This window comes from Diabrotica virgifera, chromosome 4, assembly GCF_917563875.1.
Source record: "Diabrotica virgifera virgifera chromosome 4, PGI_DIABVI_V3a".
Lineage (NCBI taxonomy): Eukaryota > Metazoa > Arthropoda > Insecta > Coleoptera > Chrysomelidae > Diabrotica > Diabrotica virgifera.
The window spans coordinates 106,773,924-106,801,535 of NC_065446.1; the positions used below are offsets into that span (position 1 = coordinate 106,773,924).

A 27,612-nucleotide genomic window follows, 5' to 3' on the forward strand; every position below is an offset into this window, starting at 1 on the left:
TGTTTCCCATTCTATATCCTCTTCCTTTGTTGACGTTTTTGTTGATTTCATCCATGATTATATTGAAGAATATACGCTGTGAGCTCGTACGTATAGGGGATATTTAAAAATTCGCGAGCTCCAGTAGTGACAAGTCTGTAAACGTTTACTGGAAATTTGACATAAATGTCAAAGTGATTAATTTAAAATTAAAAATAAAAACATTAATTATAAAAAATAGTAGTTGGTCAAAGCTGTGGTATATATTTTTACCTTAAATATACTTACGTTTTAAATACTGAATTTAAGTTAATGTTCCGTAATCTGTAATTATAAATTAATCTATTAATCTTAGCGCAATGTACACGATAATTGTGAAAGTATCCCAAGTAAGAAATTAATATATCATCAATAGAACGTCAATATGATTAGCAAAATCTTAAAAAAATCGATTACAATTTAATTACTTCTTTGCGTTGTAAATATTAGGCGATAACAATTAAATAATAAATTTAAAAATTACCAGTGAAAGTTGCATTACTAATCCTCTAGGAGCGACACCAGCGAAGCTCAGAGCGTATAGGAATCAGTGAGTCTCTTTGTCTTATTCCGCTGCCTATATCTATAGGTTCTTAAGTCGTCCATCTATTCTGACTTCCATTTTGCTGTTTTGGTAGATGTTTTCAATAGTTTTTATGTTATCTAGAGGGACTTCTCTATGTTTTCGTCAAATGCTTTCTTCAAATCAATCAGACAGAAATACTGGTCTATTATACTCTAGTAATTTCTCAGTAATTTGCTTTATGACGAATATTGCATCTGTACAGGATCTTCCAGTACGAAACTCCTGTTGTTCATCTACTAAACTTATCCTCTGATTCATTAGGTCTTGTAAAATTTTAGTTGTAAGTTTTAGGGTAGTATTTAACAGGTACCTCGGTAGTTTTCTGGCTGCTTTTTATCTCCTTTTTTGAATAGTAGAATTAGCTCGCTCGTTCTCCATTCTTTCGGTATTTTATTAATAATAATAATGTTTATTTAGGAATAACAATAAATATTTACAAAAAAAATAAAAAGTATAATGAGTACTACCTAAATAAACATAAATAACTCACTGAAGTTGAGCTACCCTGTATATATATTACTAATATACATACAAAAGTAGGAACCTTTGTGCGTGAGATTTAAAAATATAATATACTAATTTACAAATATAAACAAATACAAAAAATATTTAACAAATGTATAAATGTATACCTACAGTTATATGAAAATTTATAAAAATACTAAAAACTCTAACATTAATCAAGAAAAAATAAAAATATAATAATTTTAATATAATTTTTGATATAAATGTGGCCATCAATAAGTCAAGAAATGTCGCAGTTGATAATAAAAATCTATTTAGATACAATTTTTATTTTCGATACAATTTTTTATTTCTTATTTAAGTTTATTTATTACAATTATTGTCCATTAATAAGTTTTTCGCAGAATTTTGTTGATTTGTTCCCAATCCATTGTTTAATTTCATATTTATACCTATGTTTTTTATAATTTTTAAATTGTTTTAAATTATCTGGTAGTAAATTGTACAATTTGGGCCCTATGTAACCAACATATCTTTGAAGGATGGATGTATTACATTTTGGTAGAACTGTATTATGTTTTATATATCTAGTTTGGTGGGCATGACTGTTAAAATTTAATATTATCTTTTTTCATGTATATGTATAAAGGCTTTATAACAGAATAATTTACGTACATTTAAAAATTTACTTTCGTTATATAACAGCTCACTAGAATACCTTAAATTTTTCCCGTATATAATTCTAATTAGCCATTTCTGAATAATATTTATAGAATGTAAGTAATTATTGCGTATTCCACCCCATCCTAAAAGGCCATATGTAAGTTGAGATTGTATAAGTGCATAATAAAGAATTCGCAAATGAGCTATTCCTAAAAATTGTTTTAAAAATTTAAATATTGATAAGAGTCCTCTTAATTTATTTACTATATTATTTGCTTGGGTGTTCCATCGTAAATGTTTATCAATTATTATACCTAGATATTTAATCTCATATGTATGTGGAATTTCATTTTTTGCATCAATTTTTAATGAACCAAGATTTGGGAGGTTATTAACGTATGACATAAATGGTATATATTTTGTTTTTTCTATATTTAAGGTAAGTTTATTAAACTGAAACCATTTCTGAATTGTAGCAAAATCTGTTTCATCTTTTTGTTTTAAATTATTCCATGTATTTGCATCAGAGAAAATAGCTGTGTCATCTGCAAAACTTATTATCTTACCTGTGATATTCAGTCTGAATAGATCATTGATATAAATATTGAAGAGAATTGGTCCCAAGACTGTTCCCTGTGGTACTCCGTAAGATATAATTCTTCCTTTACTGATTTCTCCTTCTATAGAAACATGTTGTTGTCTATTTAGCAGATAACTTTCTAGGATGTTATATGCAAGTCCTCTTATACCATATTTTTGAAGTTTATTTAGCAGTATTTTATGTGAAACTGTATCAAATGCCTTTGCTAAATCTACAAATATACAAAGAGATGGTTTTGCATTATCAAGAGCTTTGTAGATATTAGCTGTTAGAGCACATCTTCGGTTGATTTTCCTTCTTGAAACCCATATTGACATTCAGATAGTATATTAATTTTTTTTTTTTAAATGTGTGAGCTTATTTTAATTATTTTTTCGAATATTTTGCCTATATTTTAGATTAGGGTTATAGGCCTATAATTTTGACAATATATTTCTTCGCCAGATTTGAATAGTGGTTTAATAGTTCCAATTTTTAATATATCTGGAAAAATGCCTAAATTAAGACATGAATTTATTATGTATGTTAAGGGATTTGAAATCTGTTTTGTTATTTCTTTTAAAGTTTCAGATCTAATATTATCGTGCCCTGGTGACTTTTTATTTTTTAAAGATTTTATAATTTCTTCAACTTCAGTTTCAGTGGTTGGAGACAGGTACATACTATTATTTATTTCCAATATGTTTGCTCGAAATTCAGTTGGCTCAGAGATCATTTCTGCATATCGTTTTCCTAAATTATTTATATATAATATTGTGTATTATGATTTTGTTAATTAATGTTAATTTTGTTAATTGTTCTATCAATTATAATGTTAATTTTGTTAATTGTTAATGTTCATTTTGTTAATTGTTCTATCATTGCTGCTCCACAATATTTCAGTAATTCGTTTGGTATTCCATCCTTACCTGCAGCTTTTCTGTTCTTCAACTTTTCGAGTGTCGTTTAACTTCGAACTTCCTGTGTACTTATATTAACATCTTAATTTGTGATAATTTCTGGTGTTTCCGATTCTAGCATCATTTGTTCTTCCTCTGCATAGAGCTTTTTTAGATAGTCGATCCATGTATCCTTTTCTATGTGTTTTGGTTCTATTAGTTCCTTTACCTCCGTTCTTTGACCTCTTATAAAGCGCCATATTTCCTTTTGGAATCCATAAAACTCATGTTCCATTTCTTTCGAAAAACGTTTCCAGTAATCATTTTTTATTCTTCCTACGACTGAATGTGTTTCGTTTCTTATAGTCTTATAATTATCATATGCCTCTTGTATCTTAGTTGACATGTATTTTAGGTAAGATTTTTTCTTTTACATTTTTCCTTCACTTCTGTACAAAACAATGGAGTTCTTCGCCTTGGAAGCGATTGATTTTTATTAATGTTTCTTTCACCAAGAACTTCCTTGGCTGAGGCTGTGATGTTAGACTTAATTTTTGCCCAGCTTTCTTCGAATCCATCACTTTCTGTGATGTACATGTTTCTGCTTTTTTTCCATTATTCTTTTTTGGAATAGGTATATTGTGGAGTCGTCCTGTAAGCTTTCGACTTTAATCTTGGTGGTATATTCTGCTGTTTTGTTATCACATATTATGTGTTTTCATTCTGATTTTGCACAATACCAATTTATGATCGCTTCCTATTTCTGCTGATGTTAGTGCTCTTACATCTAAGATTACAGACGGGTATAGCTATTCCGGTTGGTTTATGGCGGAATTTAATTAAAACGGCAAAGAAATAATGTGTACAACGAACGGTAATCTGTTTATTTATTTTGTGTGAACAAGCGGTGTGTTGTTGACCTATATCGACAATCGAAGGGTGTGTGTTGTGCAGACGCTGGTAGTAGACTGACTAGGTCGAACGAAACCCCACTGTTATGTCAACTGATTTGCGGTTTCTTAGATAAACCAGAGAAAGCCGTAGAAGCCTGCAAGAGTTAGGAACAATATTTTTTCTAAGAGCCTTTAAAAAATTACCAAATCTTAATCAATTAATTCAATTAATATGAAAATACATACACAAATTAATTCTTTGACAAGGTTGTCAAAACCAAACTTTCAATATAATTAGTTAGCGTGACGACGATCTTGGTTTCCATGACGATGATTCAAAACGACTGTTATTGTCTACCGATTTGACTTTCGAATATTATGTCAAAATAATTTTATTTCATCGAATTGTCGCGTTAATTTCGTTAAAACAGGAACACAATAAGATATTTTGAAATAAATTAGTAAATAATATCTAAGTATTAGTTTATTGGATGTATTATAATTACTTTAAGGCCATATTAACATATCTAAATTAACACGCGTGCGGAAAAGTAAAAACCGAGTGCGGAAAAGTAACACGCGTGCGGAAAATAACACGCATGCGGAAAAGTGAAACTTTCTAAACTAAAATGCGTGCACGAAAGTAGACATATTTGCACGCTCGTAGAAAAAATATTATTTTTGGCTTAAATTCAATATTAAAGCAGCCACCCACCTGCCTCTTGACTGTTTGAACATTTAATTTAAGCGAAAAGCAATGATAATTTTTCAAATAAACATTTCTTTCTGTTTTCTGAGAGCAGTATAATGTATTTTGAATTAAATAAATTTCATACATTCTTCTTTTTATGTCAATAAATTTAATTAAAAAAAAATTTTGTAGACGCTTTGTATAAATAATTATATTAATGTTTATTTAACTGAATAGAGAATTGAATTACCTTTCACATGACCTATCACACGACCCCTAATCTCATTAAAAAAATAATCGATGACGTCATCACGTCCAGATGGATCACGTCACTAGTATACTATATATGCTAAAAGTCGTAATTTAAAAATAAAAATTGACCTGTTTTGGGATTTCTTTCCAAAATCGTCCATTCTCAAGAAAATGAATTTATTCCGACCTTTAAATGCTCACTGTATATTTATTTACAATTCGATATATTTATTCATCTGCTCGCAATTTACTTAATTAACCAGCTTTATTCAACTTTACTCAATTTGAATTAGAATAAAATGGAATTTATGGAAATGAATTCAATGTAAATTAGAACGGAACAAGGGATAGAACGAGATAGAACGAGTTCAAAATTATAAATATTTAGGGACAAACATTAATGAAACAAACAATTATACCAAGAAAATCAGAGTTAGAATAGAAAAGACTAGGAGTGCATTCAATAATATGAAACAAATCTTATGCAGTAGAGACCTCGGCCTAAATCTTAGAAAACGAGTACCTACTAAAGTGTTATGTATTTTCTATTTTGTATGGTGTAGGTGTAGAGATATGGACCCTTAATAAACAATGTCTCAATAGATTGGAATCATTTAAAATGTGGACATATCGAAGAATGCTGAGAATCTTCTAGACAGACAGAATAGCCAATGAAGAAGTACTAAGAAGAATAGAGAAGAGCAGGGAGATACCTACTGGATTCCATCCAAATGGGAAAACTACAATATCTGGGTCATATAACACGTGGTGACACATATGAATTCCTAAAGTTAATAATGCAGGTAAATATTCAAGGAAGGCGTAGGATAGGTAGAAGAAAAATGTCCTGGCTGAGAAATCTGAGAGAATGGTTTGGATGCAGCTCAACTGAACTTTTTTGGGCTGTAGTGTCAAGTTAGAATAGCAATGATGATTGCCAACCTTCGTCGCAGAGATGGCACGTAAAGAAGAACAAGGGATAAACATCGACCTATCATACTAAAACCAATTCAGATTTGTAGATGACATAGTTTTAAGAGCAGATGGAACGAAACCTGCTTGAAATATCACTAAGAAACACGATTAGAAATACTGAGAAGAGGTATAGAACAGAACAGACGTAGAACATGGATATCGTGAAGGAAACTACAAAAAATAAATGACGCAGATACGCTCACACAGCCAGATACGATGATAACAAGTAGACAGGGAGAATCTTAGAATAGAGACCAAGAGGGATGACAATAACCATGGGAAGACCTCTATTATTGAGGTCTTCCCATTTATAGAGATGGGTTAACTTGGAAGAAACTACAAAAAAGAAATGACGCTGAGACGGTGACATAGCCCAAGGGCGGATCCAGGACCGATTTTCGGGAGGGGCCATGAACTTTTTTTGTGGAGGGGTACCGGCGGGCCAGAGAGTAACTTTAAAAAAGTAGGGTTACAATGGTGAGTTTTAAGGCACTTTTCACACACTTTTGAGTTCCATACAGACATTCAAAAGTTATCGTTATTAAAGTATTTTTAAAGTCAGTATCGATTCCTCCGCATTTCTTCGGATCCAGGTGCAGTTCTTACAACAAGTTTAATACTATATTTCCCAATGCTTCTAATGTGAAGCCTTATTCTTCTCCATTGTTCTTGATTTTCACTAATTGTTTTTATGTTCTCATAAGCGTCAATGAAATTGACAAAATTTTCACGAGTGTTGTTATTATGTATGTATTTCAAATTTAGAGAAAGCTGTTCTATGTGGGATACATCAGTTGTTTCGTCAAATATCACAGAGTAATAAATAATTTGCACTTTGAACCTGATTCATTATTTTTTCAATTATTTCTTCACCACAGTATGCTATCAATTGATTTTGACTGATGTTACTAATGCATGTTGCTTCGGATAGGTGTCGTTTAAGAGTCTTATCTCCTGATGCGATTTTAAACCTAGACAATTGCCCCTGGACTCCTCATTGCTAGGTCCAGCATCTTCGTCCATAAGCAGGAAGCCGTCATCATGATGGCCTCTTAGAGGAATATTTTGTCGACCTAAGAACACTATCTTCTTCTTCTTCTTCTACGGCACTACAGCCTAAATTGAGCCTTGGCCTCCTTTATTTTCTGCCTCCACCCTTGCCTGTCTGTAGCTGCTCTTCTCCATACACGGACTCCTAAAAGAGCTTGTGCGTCGCTGTTTACTGTGTCTTCCCAGCGCTTTCGTGGCTTCCCAACCGGTCTCTTTTCTTGCATTCTAGCATTCAGTGCTCGTTTTGATAGCCTATCCTCTCCCATTCTTATCACATTTCCGGCCCACTGCAATGTTTGTATTCTAATGAAGTCTGACAGGGGCGTTTCCTTATAAAGTTGATAAAGCTCGTTGTTGTATCGACTTCTGAAGATTCCGTTTTCCCTCACAGGTCCTAGTATTCTCCTAAGTACTTTCCTTTTGAATGTGTCGAGTTTGTTTTTGGATGTTTCTTTCAGGACCCAGGCTTCACTGCCATAGCATGTTATTGGTCGAATTAAGGTTTTATAGATTCTCATCTTTGTATTTCGGTGGACACTTAATTTTAGACCGAAATATATGGGAGAGGGCAAAATAAGCTCTGTTTGCCTGCGTTATTCTTTTCCGTATTTCTCCGTAAGAACACTATAGACTCTACTATTGGTCGTAATCTTTTTTTATTTTCTTGTATCTGTTTAGACTTTTGAGAGTCTATCTGGTTAATGACTGACTTTTGCGGGTTGCGATAACTTTGTAGAAAACCTCAACGCACTCATTGTGGTATGATATTTTTTCATAGGTTTGTATGGCTCCGTCTTTGCCCATAAGTTTGGCGAAAGATATTAAAGGTTTCGTGACAATGCTGTCATCCCTTTATTATGACTTCATTTCTTTTTTATTCTTGTGATCCAAGTAACACTTCATTTCTTTTTTATTCTTTGTGTGTATAGAATATGGGAATTGGCACTGTAAAACTATCTACATTTTGATTTATAAAACATCCTATGTCATTCTTAAAGCTTCCGTTACTGCTTATGTTTCATTCTAGTCCAGAAAACATATTTATCCCCTGTTTTGTACATATGTGTTTGAAACTAAAAACATTTAAACTGCAAATATGTAAATTTATATTTTTTTGAAGATATTCTTCTTTAGGCGCGATTCGATTGAGGGTAAAATTGTACATAAAACTGCGCGCCTGCGCACACAGACAGTATGTAGTTCCTTGCTAATCTTTCAAGATAGGTATTTATGTATCTGTGTCCGTGCAAATAAGTCATTAAAAGAATATATTAGTGTTTTTAGTAAATGTATTATTTATTATAATTCTTGTGTTTTTGGATTTGTGTTTCTCTGTAGTAAAATAATAACATATTATGTAGGCATAACATTTATGTGTTGTGTAATTATATCCGAAACTTCCATGTCAATTAGAAGGATCTCGCTGGTGTAGTTGGAAGGGCGTTAGCTCCGTGATTGGAATGACGCGGGTTCGAATCCTGGGCGATTCATACTTTTTTTTTATTTTTGGTTGTTTTAATAAAAATTTTCTGAAAGTGGTAGATAAGAAAGTTAGTTTAATTTTTAAATAAAATACAAATAACCTGTAAGTATATTTACTTCGTTGCAATTACCTATATAATAGAAGAATATCTTCTTACGTGCGTACAAAATACACACACATTCTTTTTTTAATTCTCGGATGGAGCCGTGGCCCCTATGGCCCCCTCCATGGATCCGCCCTTGACATAGCCAGATACGATGATAACAAGTAGACATGGAGAATACTAGAAGGAAGACCAAGGGTGAAGACAATAAGCTGGGGAAGACCTCAAAAGAGACGTGTAGCTAACATAAGAGCAGTGGCAGATAAACACTTGACTCGATTGGCGCAAGAGAGAAAAGGATGGAAACAATTGGAAGAAACCTACATTTAGGAGTGTATGGAAAGTATTAGTAGTATTTTTTAAAAGAGCTTCAAAAGTTAAGTTTCAGTTGCATTTGCACTCGCAGTATACCGTATATCGCAATCTTTATTGGCTGTGAGGTATTACTTATACCTATTCCTAGAAGATTAGACATTTTTTAAAGTATTTAGCAAACTATTAGGACGTATTTCACCTGTGAGTGCATAAAATAAGTATTCGAAACACGAATATACGTTAATTGAAATCTGTTGCAATTGAATGAACGTATAACGACGTACAACAAAAATACGTTAGTCATCTATTTATAAACATTTGAGTATTCGCGAGATTATTTTTATATAAGCGCCGGTTGCTTGGTTGCCAGATCTTATTTCCTTCTATCGAATTCTGTTCAAATACTGCGATTCTCTGTTATAGAGGGTGATAGGTTGAAACAGTATTTTCTTTAACATAAGAAAAAGATTTTTTACATTTTAATAACAATTATTATAAGTTGGTTGTATAGGTATATAACATCTCTACAGCCTTTTGGCCTCGGGAACCCTTGGGCCCTGAGTTTTTTCTTTTTTTTTTTGTTTGTCCATATTAAACCCACGAGTAGCTAGGGAAAGACCTCTCGCAGAGCCACGCTTAAAAACATGGTAAAACACAATATTTGATCTTTAATAACTCACAAAGTATTGACTTATTTTAATAACATGATATAAAAAATTTTGTTTATAGCTATCGATTTATGGGGTTATTGTTAATAAAACAATTTTCACTCCCGAAAAGAGGTGGCAATCCCCAGGACAAAAGCGCAAGTTGACACAATGTCACTTTTATTTCTTGAGGTATCCTCTCACTACTCACCAACTTTTATGAAAATCGATGGAGGTTCAACGAAATCGGAGATGAAAACCTTCAGTGACTGTACTACTAGTACCTTATAGTCTTCACCGCGATGTCACTGGGCCTGGCTTGGAGATTGTTTGTCGATTTTTCCAGTCTAGATCCAAGGGATTCAGTTTCAACAGGACCACCTTGAGAAGGATATAGTCAAAGATTACACACCCCCAAACATATCTGGGAGCATCCAGCTGTCTTCGAACGGTTTAAGAAGGTGCCAAGTCCTAAGACTCTCTGTGCAAAACTCGTGCTCTGGGATTAATTCCTTTCTCGCTCTGATTTACGTTCATTAGGAACACATCTCTCGGCCCCATCTACAGGGTAACATTCTCTTATATTTAATGTACGTGTACGTTGATGATGTAGTTACCATCATCATCATGTTCATCATCATCATCATCATTCTGGCTTTATAAGCCTGTGTGGTCATAGCTTTCTAAAGAATTTATCTCCGTATTCCGTATTCTCATACGTAAGTCCGTATTAGAAGTTATAGAAGTCCGTATTCTCATATTTCTTATGTCTTCGTCGATGATATTATCAAGGAGCCTTGTTCTGGGTCTTTGTCTTCTTTGACCAATGGGTCTATAAAAAAGCTTTTTTCTAGCTGGGTCAGTTTCTTCCATCCACATTACATGCTTTACCCACCTCAGACGTCCTAACTTAATGTATTTTACTATATCTGGTAACATATACTATAACCCCATAACTATATCTTAAGAATAACACATATATTCCATAAAATTCGAAGTTGTATCTTCTTTTCTACACTCAATTGTCATTCACTCACTGCTCCATAGATTCACCTTAGTACTTTTCTTTTAAAACCTCCTAACATGTTTACATTACATTTTGTTCTTTTAACCATATGTTAGAACTATGCGTATTATTATTTTGTACAGTTTTACACGGTTTTACCTTTGTATTTCTCAATATCTAAGGAGTTAAGGATATTTAGCCCAAAAGAGCACATTAGCACCTGTTGGTAGTGCACATTAGTACTACTCTGCGGTAGTGTCATTAACAGTGTTCACGAGCACTTCCAGGTATACAAATTCGTTGACTGCTTTGTCTCAGGGTTGCAATCTGATGAATTGTCTTAAGATATGTGGATGACAAAATATGTTATGGTAACTACCTGTATATACCATCTGCTTTAGTTAATACGGTCATCATAAATCTATGGTGGCAATCAAAAGTCTTAAATTTGTCCTGACACTAAATAAAAAAAGAACAAAATTGATGACAGTAAGCAAAAATATTAACCCTAATGATCTTGATGATTTAATTACAGTGGGCTTAATTGTATACCTACTGTGTTAGGTGCAGAATTGACCAACTGTGGCAGAATCTAACTCTGATTTTACCACATGACCTGCACATGTCATACGGTTAGCTTTTATATGTCTGATGATGTTTTCAGTACCACGCAGAGTCGCCAATTCAGCATTACGGCGCCTTCTCCACTCTTTTGTCACTTTATCTCTTTGAGGGTCAAATATCATTCTGAGCATTCTGAGCATTCTGAGCAGCTTATTTATTTCCCATTGATTAGAGTCCATGATAGAGTCCATGTTTCGCTTCCATATTATGTAACAACTGGGCGAATAATTGACACGTACCGGGTGTCCCAATAAGAATGGCTCTCGGCCATATCTCAGGAACCGTTTATAGTACCGCTTTGAGAAAATAATATTTATAACAAAAGTTGCCTCGGGAAAAGCCTGGAAATTATTTGCATAATTGTAAGTCCACCACTAGAGGGCGTAATTGCATATCAAAAATTAAAAAAATCAAAATTTTATAAAATTTGCCTAACGAAAGGGCACTGGAAATCCGATCATCGCATCCTTCATAAAATTCTGCCCATATTTGATTTCACAAGTTTAAGTGTACCTTTGCAAATAAGAGATGGGGGTGAGTGGGAACCTAATTATGAAAAAATGGCTGTAAGCCCGGTTCTACTCAATCGAATTTTGCAAACTTGGTCTTGTTGAAAACAGCTCTTTTTCATCAATGTAGAGTTATAATTTCGAAATAGCCTATTTCGAAATAGCCTGCTCCAGCTAGGAGGAACTATTTAATTATTATCAAAAATCTAGTTTTCTTTAAAATATTAAATATAAGTATGCATTTTTAATCTTGCACTACAAAATTAGATAAAATTAGCAATAGAATAGCGTAAACCGCATGTCGATACTTTTTTCTATCTCGAGATATCTTAAGAAACGTGTAAATTTTAAACATAACTGTTACTGTCACCGGTAAACGAAATTAAGGAAAGGTAGTGTGTGCTATGGAAAAAAGAATGTGTGTGTACTTTGTACGCACGTAAGAAGTTATACTTCTATTATATGATTATATGATTATAAGCGAAATTAATATACTTTTTATTTATATTTTATTTAAATATTAAACTAATTTATACTTACTACTTCTCAAACATTTTTATTAAAACAGTGCCAAAAATTAAAATAATAAAAGAATAAAACACACACAAACACATTAAAAATGCCACAAATGATTTCTGAACATTAATTGTCGGAAAATTTTTTAACTAAATACGTATTTTCTGAAAATAAAATTATATAATAAATATACTTACAATCATAAAATGTATAAAAAAAATAAAAAAATAAAAGTTTCTATTGGGATTCGAACCAACTTACCACGCGGCTGGTATTTGCGTTGTATTGGGGTTCACTCGCATTAAAAGCTTCTCCACAGAGACAGTTTGTCATTATGTGCGAAGATCGACTAACTAAACGGATTAAACTTTTGACATTTTTAACTTATGTAAATCAAATTATTTTGATTTTGAATTGAAATGATTTAGAATTGAAAAAATACAACAAAATATAGAGTAAGAAAAAATATATTAGGTGAATATTGATAGAAATTTTGATGGTAATCAAATTATGTAAATAAAAGTATTACATACTACTTATGTATTTTGGTAGGTTCAAATAGGTAGGTATCGGAGCCCGTATAACGACTAATAAATTTCGCAATCACTTGCATCGTGCAAAGTGGCTATGTTCAAATATCATAACAAAATTTGATCAACTATTTATAAAACACTTACCAGTGTAAGATTCTTTAGCTTTGAATAAGCGAGATCTGCGGCACTCATACTAGTCACAGTTTGATGGGCTTTCACATTGGCATGCAACAATCATCTCTTCTATGTAAATAAGTCCAAAAATATAATATGAAAACTATTTAAAAAGGCAGTATAACCATTAACTAACTTTTTGTTTGTTGTTTCTCTTCCTACAAATTTTAAAACGCAACAACCATACATTATAACCAAACCACAGTCCCACAGCTGTGCTACAGCTGCCATATTGGATAATTTTTGTCATGTCATTTGAACATCCAATCAGAACAAAGTTATAATGCGCATGCGCCCGGTCGCTAGGTTTTACCATATAAAAATTCACCGTCATTACGCCCGTAAAGAAGTATAACTTCAAAAACAAAGAAACATTTTCCAGATATCAACGTATATAATTAACTAATACAAAAGGCATAAAACACTATAAAATATAACAAAGAAATAAAAACAACTACTTAGTGACGACTTAAATGTTCAAATGCTCATTTTCGATGTAAGTAGGTATTTACTCTTTAAGAGTATATAAACAGTTGTCTTTATTTCTTTGTTATATTTTAGAGTGTTGTTTCTCTTATTGTTGTTTTCATTAATTATATACGTTGAGATCTGGAAAATGTTTCTTTGTTTTTTCCACAGCACACTACCTTTCCTTAACTTCGTTTACCGGCGACAGTAACAGTTATGTTTAAAATTTACACGTTTCTTAAGATATCCCGTACACGTTTCTTAGCTGTTGCTAATTTGATCTAATTTTGTAATAGAGGATTAAAAATGCATACTTGTATTTAATATTTTAAAAAGAAAACTAGATTTCTGAAAATAATTAAATAACGCCTCCTAGCTGGCATATTATTTAAGAGGCTGTTTCTAAATTATAACTCTCACATCATTGATGAAAAAGAGCTGTTTTCAACAAGACCAAGTTTGCAAAATTCGATTTAGGAGAACCGGACCTACAGTCATTTTTTCATAACAAGGTTCCCACTCACCCCCACCTCTTATATGCAAAGTAGACTTAAACTTGTGAAATCAAATATGCGCAGAATTTTATGTAGAATACGATGATCGGATTTCCAATGCCCTTTCATTAGACAAATTTTGTAAAATTTTGATTTTAAAATTTTTGATATTCAATTACGCCCTCTAGCGGTGGACCTACAATTATGAAAATAATTTCCAGGCTATTCCTGAGGCAACTTTTGTTATAATTTTTTTTTCTCAAAGCTTTACTATAAAAGGTTCCTGAGATATGGCCGAGAGCCATTCTTATTGGGACACCCGGTACAGTCTCAAGTGCTGAATACCACATTAAAACTACCAAAACAAGAGAATTAAATACATTGTAAGTTCTTTGTAAGTTCTCAATCTTTGCTATAAAGTGATATATCTCTGTATGTTTTATAACACATCTCATGTTTAGAATACGATCTTGGCTAGATTTGTTAACCAGTGACAACATCGTAATATTTTACGTCAGGGACAGAAGCACGTGATGTTATATTTACTCATTTCTTGCTTAGTTTAAAAAACAGAAGTATAACAAAGTTAGAAAATGAGTTAATGGCTAACAAGAACAATTTTCTAAATAGTAAAAAGAAAAATGATTGTTTTTACGGAAACGAGCAATACTGGTGAGTGGTATATTCACGGTAAATTTACTATCTACAAAACAAATAATTTTTGCGCTATTAAATATTAGATACCTATGTTTTAATTTCGTGTGTAGGTGTTGCATTAATGTTTGTTTATTAATTTGCTTGATAAGTATTTGCCGTAATTCTATGTCGTGACAAATAAATTGCTGGAAAATCCCGATACTTTATATTTGTGTGGAACATTTTTTTTGAACAGATATTACTTTTTTGGGAAAACTGCTTGTTCTTATGGTGCTGTGCACCTATAGTGCATTGGCGAATTATCTTAAGATCAGACGACTGTCTTTTGCGGCATGCAAAAATTTGCCAGTATTAGTTATGCCTGTCCAGTTCTTTATATTTCGCAGCCACGGCATTTGTTTACGACCTACCCCTTTCTTGCCCTCAATCTTTCCTTGGATGATTAGTTGAGGAATTACGTATTTCCCCCCTCTCAGAATATCGCCCAGGTATTTAATTTTTCGGGCCTTGATCAACATAAGCAATTATCTCTCAGTATTTGCTTTTCTTAAGACTTCCTTGTTTCTCATTTCTCACCCTATCTGTCCAGGGTATGCAGAACATTCTTCGCAATGTCTACATTTCAAAGACCTCCAACTGATTAATTTTGCCACTTCCTGTTTTTTCCTTTTTGTATTCTTTTAGTTTTTCATTTGTTCCGATTTTTATCCATGCCGTGACAAATAAATTCTAATCTTGTTTCTTCCATATATGTTTTTGGCTTTGCATTCTTTAGCAAACCATTCTTTTGATTCATTCTTTTACCATTGTCTGCTCTATTTTTTGCCTCTTCTCTCTCTATCTCTATTACGCTTGTTTTTATGTTGTTTCAATCAGTTTCTATATCTTTAGTTTCGTCCATTCGTAGGTTATCCATTTTTTGCCATATCTTCTGCGTGTTTATTGTTTACTGCTTCTGTTTTTATTGTCGAGATTCCAGATTTTTTTCTTATTTCATTGAGCTTCCATTCTTAGATATTATTTTTTTTATTAGAAATAACCCGCATCAACCATAAAAGGTTATTAGCGGTGGTACAATGATACATATTTACAAAGTTGATTTTAATTTATGATTGTTCTGAAACGTAGCACTCATATTTGGTTATATAATTTAGTTTCCTTTAAAAACCTAATGATTTTGTCACAATCCGCACTGTTTAAGGCACACTTTATATCACATGATAGTCCAGTAGCTTGTCTTTGCAGACGGTATAATAGACAGTCTATAACAATGTGACCTACAGTTATATTGGTGTCACAGGCGTAGCACATTTATTTGATTTTTTTTTATTGAGGTTTTCTTGGGAAACATCTGTATCTTCGGAGTTATCATTTTCAGTTCGATCTAGATTTAGTTGACGACATATTTTCTTCTTTATTCATGTAATTCTAGATTTAATTCGTCTGTTTTCGAGTTTGGGGTAGATTTCTGTTAGCATTGTTAATAGTGCTGCTATGTTTTTCGTGTATTCTTGTGCGATACTTAATGGATTGGAGGAACCGTGTGCATCATCCAGAAAGCTGACTACCTCTGTATAGTTTAATTCAAACAGGGTTGAAGCTTTATCAATAAATTCCTTTGCAGGTTGGATAAGTGATTCAGTGGAAACTGTTTCTCCAGTTTTTGTATCAGATTTAGTGACTTGGCTTTTTTGTTGATCTTGCTTTAGGTTTTGTAAAATCTATTTCTGTGTTTTCTACTGGTGATGTATTAACTGGGGACGATATTTCAGAATGAGAACGTTTCGGTATAGTAATTTCTGTAGGGAGTTCTTGGGAATCCATTACTTCACCAGTGTTTTCTGTTTTATTCTGGACAGAGTGATTTTTGTCTTCAGTTGTTGTATTACAGGAAGAAATAGAGTCTTGGTCAGTTTGGGATGTAGGTATGGACGGGTTTGACTGGATGGCTGTATAGGTACATGTTGAGGCGATATGACCAGATTGATGACAGAGATAGCAAGTGAGTCCATCAGAAAGATAGATTCGGTAAGATGTATTATCGAAGTCAATGAGAATTGATTCAGGAATAACAAGATTGTCGACAGGTGTATAGTACACCTGCCTACGAAAGCTTAATACGTGACTATGTTGAGGATCTTGAATTCCCGCTCTTAAGAAAGACATCGGTGAAAGAAGATGAAATCGGCAAGATATTTTTCGAGGATGTGATGAGGAATAGACGGACAGACACTAGACAGCAGTAACCTATTAGCAGGAGTGATTAGTCTTCTTGCTTTGATAGCATTATCTCCTATTTTTATACCTACGTGGTCTGTTAAAACAGTGTCAACAACTTCTTTACTGGAGAGGTAGATGCATATTCTGCTGTTAGAAATTCGTGATGAAAAAAGTACATTTTTGGGTTGTACTAGTGATCCTATTGCTGTAACGTAGTCTTCTAATTTTATTGTGTCTACTGCTGGGATAATAATGGCTTGTAGTTTTGAAGGGAATGTAGCTGCTTTCTGTTGGGTAATTGTAGAGTAAGATGGTGTTTGTTGATCGGGTAACATTGGAGGACCCCTGTAGTCAGAAGTACCAGCCATCGGATAAAATTGTTAAATACTTTTTATTTTAATTTTCTTATTTCGTTTCATTATATTGTAATTGGGTCAGTACGACTCTGTCCATTACAAAGTATTTAACTTATCGAAGATAAGCCAAAAAACAAGTTTTGGTTAAACACCTTTGAATTTACAAAACTGTATGACTGGATTGAAATTCTATAAGATTTTGATGAAACCGTAAATATTGATAAAAGAACTTACGGCAATCAAATCACAACTAATAACTACACTACTGGTTATGTTTCTTATAATTATTTTAAAGATTTACTATGGTAAAGCGATGAAAAACTTCGAGACTAAATTTAGGTGTATTTAATCAACTAATTTCAGGACCGCACTTCAGATATTATTTTCCCTGATTGATTTGACATATTGTGTAGGTTTAAGTAATTTATTTTAAAATGGCTAAAAATTTTATCTGGCTACCTTCTCTTCGGCCGGGAAGGAGCCATGTTATTTTATATTGTTTTTTATTTCTGAATTTTGTAGAAGGAATGTATGTGTTTGTCCCTGAAGCTAAGTTGCATTATCATCCGTTTCTTCCTGAATTGTTTCTTTCCTGCAATTTCCCTATTATTCTCCTATTTTTTAACCTTGACCTTGACAAATTGGCTTGTGTGTTCTTGATTTTGATGTATGAAATTTTTCCGTTAATCGCTTTAAATCCATAACTTTGTCCCATCGCAGTTCCATTTTTTCTGAAGTGTAAGTGTATTTCTTTATATTGTTCCATCTTATTTCTTGAAGTGCAAAAATATCTCGTTCAAATTTGTTTTATCTTCTGTACTAATTCCTGCACTTTTCCCACTACTAGCATTTTTTTACTTCTCAATTTATTACTGTTACTTTATTTTTTTTTTGTTTTTTACTTAGAAAAATAAAAAAGAAAAACCTAATGGTAAGTTTAAACTAAAGTTATTTTAACCTTTTTCTAGGGAAAATTTAAACTTATACTCTTCAAACAGAATCCGCATTCTTTTATTTAAAGAATGTCGTTTAAGAGACCGAGAATTGATTTTTGACTCATATCGTGAAACAAAAGACCAAAATGGTCCGACGAAAGAGGAAAAGAACAAACCTGAAGAATTTTCCCATCTGACAGAAATGATCTTTGGTTCTACAGCGATGAAATATCACGACACTTATTTTAAAATCCATGATGTTTCTTTTCCAGATCGTTTGATTTTTACACAAGTAAGTAATATTATAATATACAGAGTGAGTCATGAGGAACTGTACATACCTACTCCTACCTCGTATGGAGGCCCCTATGGGGAATAATAAATGACCATTAAACAGTGTCTGCTCCCATTGTTTAATAATATACAGGGCGAGTTGTTAATTTTTACAGAAATTTGTATTCGTCATAACTTTTGAACGGTAAGATCGATGTGTCTCTTATTTTGGTCAATTGATACACTATTACCACCCAATCAATTGATTTATTCAAACTAAAAAAAATCAGGTCCGGCTTTAAAAAATTAGTTCGTTTTGGTCTTAGAAAAAATTTCACCCTGTATATTGTTTTTGAAAACTCTAATAATAATTTTACAAATTAGACAAATAGGCAATTAAAATGGCATATTTATTTATTTCCCCACACGATTACTTAATTTTTTATAAAAAAAATCAAATTTGACTATCAATTAAAAGTTTGGTAAAGTGAACCATCGATTTAAAAAAATTAACTTTTATTACAAAAAATATTTTTTTTCAAATATTTAATTTATAAGTTACCATCCAATCAACTGATTTATTCAATAAGAATTTTACAAATTACACAAATAAGCAATTAACCTGGCATATATTTATTTTTTCCCCACACGATTAGCTAAATTTTTTATAAAAAAATCAAGTTTGACTGTGAATTAAAAGTTTGGTGAGGTGAACCATAGATTTAAAAAAATATTCTTTTTTGCAAAATTTATTTTTTTAAATAAATATTTATTTTATACGTATGTATTAATATTACCACAGCTTGTGCTATACATTGTAAATAATAAAACCCTTTTAGCTAATTTCCAGAATTTCAAAGGAAGAGGTTGTTTTGAATAATACTAAAACATCGCCCTGTATAGTATTTGTTTAGTGATTCATAGGCAGTGTCGTTTTATTTAATTCTCAGAGTTTTATTTCAAAAGGCAAAATACAGTAAATTTATTTTTTAAATTAACGAAAAGAAAATACATATTATGTAGAACATTGAACATAAACGGATTTATTTGCATATTTAAGTAAATTTAACAATATGTATGTGTGTACAACAATTGTATACATAAAAGAACCTAAGAAACAAATAAATCAATAAAACAATTTTTTTTGAGATTTGTAGCAGATTTTCGAAGTGAAATCTATCTTTGTCGGACCATCAACTGTCTAATAGACCTCCTGATAGTTAAGGGATCATTTCTAATAATGTTGCAAGAATCAATAATTTTATCAATTACTTAGTTCTTGTCGCGTATGGATATTTTCTCGATAAACCATTTCTTTTAATCGACCCCATAGGGAGTAGTCGACAGGGTTAAAATCAGGTGATCTAGGTGGTAATGCATGAGGCCCTCCGCGTCCTATCCACCTATTTCCATAAGTTACGTGAAGATGTTGACGAACAGCAACTGAGAAATGTGGTGATGCCCCATCGTGCATAAAGTACATACCTCGGGCGGCTACATTGACAAGTAGATTCGGCAAACTATTTTGTAAAATATGATAATGCAAAAAAGTACAAACAGTGTAAGAAACACAAATAAATAATAACCAAAAATTCAAATTATGTACTCAACCAACGAAAATGTCAAATTATCAGTAGTAATTGCACAAGAGCTCTAAAATTCTATATTAATTTTAGAGATCGAGTGCAATTTGTTGCGATTATTTCATGAATAAAACTGTTCAAAACCAAAATTTTATTGTAATTTATTTATGTAAGTACAAATTAGTACAATTAAACACACAGTTGTTATAAATATTTGACGGTTGAAAGTCATCACTTTTATAATTTTTAAAACATTAATTGTCATTAATGTCACTGAATGTATTTTTTCATAGCAACGAAGGGCATCTGACGTAATATACTTGACGACGGGAAATTATCAAAAATTATCAGTTTAATTTTTATTTCTGTAGCTTTCTATTGGTCAGAATCTCCTATGAATGAAATAATCATTTTTTTACACATACAGTCCGTCTAATTTACTTACCGTTGCACGTCATTATCTACGTTAGAGATCTAAGTTGATATTGTTGCCCAATTACAAAAAAATTCTTGAATTCATTTGAAATCAAATACGTCACACAATTTTTGCGGAAGTGGATTATACAGCAAAATAAATTAATATTCCATGTAAATAAATAAAAGCTTTAGAAATAGAAAACAAGAATTAAGTTATAATATTACATTAAAGTACATAATAAAAACAGTAAATATAACGAAACAAATACTTGTAGTAAAGAATATAAACAAATATGAAGTGTCATCACCGCAACTGTCAAATTTATGTTACCAATTTATGCCAAAATATCACCTTCGTTCGATTATAGTTACAGTGTATTCCGAACAAATGTGCTTCATACAAACGCTTTATAATCATTTATACAAATTAAATGAAACATATTATTGTGTATTTCTTTAAGTTAACATTAATAGAAATCTTTAAATATTATTTCTACGCGTATATAATAAAATATGTCTAGTGGCTGTAATGCCAGTGTACTCGGCAAAGTGATTCTAAAAAAGAACACACCTACCGCCTAAATATTTCGTGTTGGTATCATGTGACGTCACAGGCTATGACGCGGATTACTTGCAACGGTAAGTAAATTAGATGGAGTATACATAGTATTAATACATGGTAAGAAGGTAGTGATGCAAAAGACGACGGGAAAATATTTCTTTTTGTTTTTTTTAATTTAGGTTTTTTTGTTTATCTCCTTTTTGACAAACAAATATTATACAGGATGATGTTTTAGTATTATTCAAAACAACCTGTTCCTTTCAAAATTCTGGAAATTGGCTAAAAAGGTTGTATTACTTAAAACGTATAGCATAAGCAGTGGTAGTATTATTACTTATAAATTAAATATTTGTTCAAAAAAAATTCATTTTTGTAATAAAAGTTTGTAAAAATAAATTTTTTTTAATCTATGGTTCACTTCACCAAACTTTTAATTCATAGTCAAATTTGATTTTTTTATAAAAAATTAAGTAATCGAGTGGGGAAAAATAAATATGACATTTTAATTACCTATTTGTCTAATTTGTAAAATTCTTATTAGAGTTTTCAAAAACCGTATACAGAGTGAAAGACCAAAAGGAACTAATTTTTTAAAGCCGGACCTGATTTTTTTCTAGTTTCAATAAATCAGTTGATTGGGCGGTAACTTATAAATTAAATATTGGTTCAAAAAAAATTAATTTTTGTAAAAAGAGTTATCTTTTTTAAATCTATGGTTCTTTTCACCAAACTTTTAATTCATAGTCAAATTTGATTTTTTTTATAAAATATTAAGTAATTGTGTGGGGAAAAATACGTATGCCATTGTAATTGTCTAATTTGTAAAATTATTATTAGAGTTTTCAAAAACCGTATACAGGGTGAAATTTTTTCTATGACCAAAACGAACTAATTTTTTAAAGCCGGACCTGATTTTTTCTAGTTTTAATAAATCAATTGATTGGGTGGTAATAGTGTAATGATTGACCAAAATACTGACAAAATCGATCTTACTGTTAAAAAATTATGACAAATAAAAATTTCTGTAAAAATGAACAACTCGCCCTGTATATTATTAAACAATGGGAGCAGACACTTTTTAATGGTCATTTGTTATTCCCCATAGAGGCCTGCATACGAGGTAGGAGTATGTACAGTTTCTCATGACTCACCCTGTATATGCCCTTTTTTAAAAAAGATACAAAAAAGTTTGCCACTTCTACCCCCAGGCTTCCCCCTAAAACCTGCTAGTAGGGGTGGGAAAAACGGAAAACATTGATTTACCAAGAATATGTACGCCGTAGAAAAAAATATTTTAAAATTCAATCAAAATTGCTAAACATGCGAGAAAAGCTTTATATTCCTACATTTTTTATTATAGTAGGGGAGGCAAGTATGCTAAATTTGAAGTTACTCGAGCGCTATAAATTTGGAGTTATTCGAGCGTTATGGGGACTTATTGGGTTGTGAAGATTAGGTCCTAAATCCAAAACAAGTTAAGTTTTTCATTTTAGCGGGGACTTTCCATTTTTTAATTTGATTTTCCATTTCCAAAAATCGTTTTTTTTTTTAATAGCGACATCTATCCATAATTCTAAAAAATGTCTCGAATAAAAGTTACTTATTTTTACGTAAAGCATCCAAATCTGCAATAAAAAATGGGGTTTCGTATTTAAGATTTTAAAGTAACTCCCCACCCCAACTCCGTAGGTGGTTGTGTTTGATGTCATTCGATAGATTTTTAAAAAATATTGAACACGTATTTTTCCAAAAATGTATAAACATTTTCAATTTCTTTGCAACACGAAAATGCAGCAGCTGCATAATACTCTGGTTACATCGGAGAGTGCAGGAATAGTCTATACCGGTTTCGGAGGTCTTTTCCCCCTCATCAGTAGTCCCATATCCTCTTCTCTATGATTTCTCCACATATCATAATTTGGGCCTTTCCGACTTGCAAAGAAAGAAATGTCACGGATGAACTAGAGCCATCTACCGAAAAACAAAGTAAGTTATCAATCTAAGTAGCACAGAAAACGACAATAAATGTCGTTCACATACTAACAGATTGACAACAGGCTGAATACTTTCTTTGGTTACACAGGATGCCGAGGAAATTAAGATGAGAGAATTTTTAATAATTCACAACTCACCTGCTCAGCGTGGTAAAAGCTCCAAAAACATTAATACTCCTACAAAAGAGTAAATGAATTAATTATAGACTCCGAAACCGGTATAGACTCTTCATGCACTCTCCGGTTTAACCAGAGTATTATGCAGCTGCTGCATTTTCGTGTTGCAAAGAAATTGAAAATGTTTATACATTTTTAATTCATTTACTCTTTTGTAGGAGTATTAAGGAATCTTTCTTGTTGGAGCTTTTACCACGCTGAGCAGATGAGTTGTGAATTATTTAAAATTCTCTCATCTTAATTTCCTCGGCATCCTGTACGATTTATAAATTTTGAAAATCTCAGGAGGTGTAACCAAATAAAGTATTCCACCTGTTGTCAATCTGGTGGTATGGGAACGACATTTATTGTCGTTTTCTGTTCTACTTCGATTGATAACTTACTTTACCTATTTTTCAGTTTTGTGATCTGATGTCCATTTCGCGAAATATCACCGGGATTTTGATTTAAAATTTTAAAGTTACCCCCACCCCACTACTCTCCCTGGGGGTCGTGTTTGATATCATTCGATAGATTTTTGAAAAATATTGAACACATATTTATCAAATTTTAAATCTGAAGTTTATTTCGCGAAGTATTTGCTTTTTTTGTGAAACTTTGTGACTCACCCATTTCCTTACGCCCCGATCAAATCGTCAAATTTTTTTTCAATATACACTTTTCTGCATGTATTTAACTTACCTTATCTTAATCTGATGATTTCGAGTTTTTCTAAGGATAGATTTTGTTTCGAACTCCCCTGTATTAAGATTACATATTATATGGTAGGTGTTCATTTACAGGGTACAAGGTTTCTCCCTATGTGATTTTCGGACAAGCTCGAGTAACTGCAAAAATCCTCGCATGGACACCCCTATCATTAGTATATTCAGATTATTTTAAAACTGATTAGGTATTTATATATTTTAGGTATTCTCTACCCCTCTTGTGAAGAAGTTATCCAACAGTAAATCTTCGTTAAATAACTCAAATATAGACTTTTCCAACAATTCGTTTACAGAATCTTGCAATTCTTTTGCTAATTCTGGGTCTGAACCATCGTTTGGTTCAAACTCTGATTCATTCTCGTGTAAGTATTTTTTATATATTTAAACTTTTTATTTTATCTTTGACTATTTAAAGCCAGGTCTAATCAGTAATTAACAACTTAAAAATTATCATGACATTTCCAATTGAAAAAACAGAAGCACAGTCGTTGATTTTTGCAAAAGTGAAATTAAAGTTTATTTTCACTTCTGACTGGAGACTGTCTTCTGCGAAATAATTCTTAGAGTATTAGATATGTAATTGTACGTAGACCGCGGCGAATTGTGACTGTCCCAACTGAGGACCAGAAAGTTTTATTTTACTGGCAAAGAACCAGCAATTTATACGAATCTCAAGAAAAGGGACAAGGATCTTTTTTAGTGCCTTCGAATTTGTGAACTCAAAACGATAAAATGTTTTTATATTCGACTATTAAGAAACTTTTTAGTAAAAATAGAAAACAATTTATTTATTAATTCTACAGATTTATTTATAACAACTGGTTCAATTTTAATAGTTATTTATGATGTAAGTATTAAAAGTACAATTTTAAGGCACGCATGTGAAGGTTTGCAGAATGAGCGAAGCGAATTCTTCAATTCAGATGAGTGCCTTAAAAATGTACTTTTAACACGTATATCATACAATATTTTTTCTACAAACGTGTTAAAAATACAATAATACAGATTAAATTAAATTTTAAAAAATATAAAAAAACCTTTAATACATTGAAATGAGATAGTTTTAAATTGCATCGTATATTACGGACCTTAGCAACCATTGTTGACTTAATTGTTTACGGAAGTTTTGAAGCATCTGTCAGACATTGTTAAGATATTGTGGCCTCAACTTCGACTGGAAATTCAGTTATTTCTACTCATTCCGCCTTAACCATGGAAAATGGTAAAACTGCAGTGCAAGAGGTTGTGACCTGTAGCCATTTGGTTGTGACCTGTAGCCATTTGCAATGGGCCTGTCATCAACTGACTTGCGCGAAATTAAAACAACAATCATCAATATCTTCAATGAAAAATTTCTTCAGGAAATTTTCAAAAGGTAGCCTCAGCGGTCGAAGCAAAATTTGAAGAACGGCTTTCTGCTCAAAAAAATGAAATTGAATCACTTCGTTGCATATCTCCGGAACTGCAGAAGGATAACTTAGTTTTGCGCAAAATATTAGACTCACAGGAACAGTCACTGCGCAATATGAACGTGCGCATATTGGGAATAAAAGCTGAAAATGGTGAAGATCTTCGTTCTAAAGTAATTAACTTATTTAATAGTAAATTAAAAATAAACATTCAAAATAGCGATCTAAAAAAGTGCTATCGTGTTAATGATAAGAATCCAGGTAATAAGCCGGCTGCAGTGTTGGTGAGGTTTGCTTCGGACACAGCTCGTCTATCTGCGCTAAAGAACAAGAAACATCTGAAAAACTCGGGCATATCTATTAAAGAAGATTTGACAAAATCGAGGTTGTTACTACTTAATCAAGCCATTAAGGCTTTTTCATTTAAAAGTGCGTGGGTGAAAATGTTTATGTTAATTGTGAAAATGTCGTTCATAGAATTTCGGATGAATCCGATATTAATCGATTAAAAAAATAGTTCTGGTGATATATCAATCCTGTTTACTGATCAAAACTGTAAGTAATACCTAATGGATTTTCCTTTTTATATAGACCATGTTTCGATAATTTACTACTAATGTGGTTTAACATCCAGTTTATTTATTTTTTTGTTTGTTTATAATCTTATTTAATTTTCATTAAAAGCTGTTCCAGCAATGTGACACATGCGTTTCATATTAGCTAATAAAAAGCATATTTAGAGCCAATATAGTTAAACGTAGGTTTCAAGCAATTTTTGTCACTTATAAAATAAATAACATCATCGTAATTAGTATATTATAATGGCAATAAATAATTTCAGAATTGGTCATCTGAATGTTCGCTCTTTATTTTCCAATTTTAATGAATTTAAAAACTTAATTGAAGCGAAAGATTTTGATATTATATTGTTATCGGAGACTTGGTTAAATGCTATGGATAATACAGCTGTTTTTAATATTCCTAACTATCACTTTATCAGAAAAGATCGTCTAGGTAGGGGCGGAGGTGTGGCGGCTTACATTAAAACACAGTATTCCGTGGAAATTCTAAATTTCGATTTTTCTATTAATGCGCAACTTGAGTTTTTGGTATTTAAATTAAAAATATTGAATAAAACTTATGGAATATGTGTGTTTTACAAGCCACCTAAGCTTAATTTTAATAGTTTAATTCCTGATTTTGATAACATTTTTTCATATCTTTATCCAATTGTTGACGACATTTTTTATTTAGGTGATTTCAATATTAATCTCTTCAATCTTCAAAATCCATTGATACCTCTTTTTGAAAACTATAATTTTGAGCAGATCATTGATGAACCTACACGCATCTCTGGAACAATGAGCACACTGTTAGATCCAATTTTCTTAACCAATAAATCGTTAGTCGTTAAATCTGGAGTATTTTCGGCAGATACTATTTCTGATCATAAACTAACCTATTGTGACCTAAGCTTGCATAAAGTAACTAAAACACCCAAAATTATAAATATATCGTTCTTTTAAGCACTTTAGACTGGACAACTTTTTACTCGATTTACAACAATTGCCATGGGATGATATAATTTATGAAAATAATATTGAAAAGAAAGTTGAAATTTTTAACAATTTAATTATAAGTTTATTTGATGTTCATGCACGTTTTAAAGACTCATTAGTAACCAAACCCAAAGCTCTATGGCTAACGGAAAACATAAAAATGATTTTAAAACAAAAGGATCGGGCACTGCAAAAATTTAAAAACTCCAAACTTCAATTGGACTGGATAGAGTAAAAGCGTTTGAGAAATTTGGCGGTTGCCGCAGTCAGACGAGAAAAGAAGTACATAGACTCTTTTACGGGTAATACAAAGCAGCAGTGGAAAGCTCTAAAAAATCTTAGCATATGTCCCAATAAAAATAATGAAATACCTTCTAGTTTATCTGAACCTAATGACATCAACCAGTTTTTTGCGACGTTCTTACAACAAAAATCCAACTGTACTGAAAAAATTAACTTTTATGACAGTAATACTTATGAAGACAATTTAAAATTTTCATTTAAAATGGTGAATGTACATAAAGTTAATAAAGTTCTTAATTCAATACAAAGCAATTCAACCGGTATGGATGAAATTTCACCTCTTATGTTAAAATACTGTAGTCCGTTCATTGATAAATACATAACACATATTATAAACTATTGCATCGAGATAGGCTATTTTCCAGACTAATGGAAAATTTCTGTAGGAAGGCCACTCCCAAAGTCGTCCAACCCAACAAGTTATAATGACATTAGAGTTATAAGTATTCTCCCTGCTCTGTCAAAAATATTTGAGCAGGTACTTTATGAACAAATGTATGACTATTTTACTATGAA

General features: G+C 31.9%; 1 protein-coding gene across 1 annotated transcript in view; it reads left to right on the forward strand.

The window, feature by feature from the left end:
• Positions 1–14,460: 14,460 nt before the first annotated feature.
• Positions 14,461–27,612, forward strand: part of LOC114325664 (folliculin-interacting protein 2) — a 30,535-nt gene continuing 17,383 nt past the window's right edge. Inside the window, exons 1-3 of the mRNA XM_028273782.2 lie at positions 14,461–14,616; positions 18,146–18,404; positions 24,028–24,187. Of these exons, the coding sequence (XP_028129583.2) occupies positions 14,546–14,616; positions 18,146–18,404; positions 24,028–24,187 (490 nt within the window). The 5' untranslated portion in view covers positions 14,461–14,545. The remainder of the gene's footprint in view (positions 14,617–18,145; positions 18,405–24,027; positions 24,188–27,612) is intronic.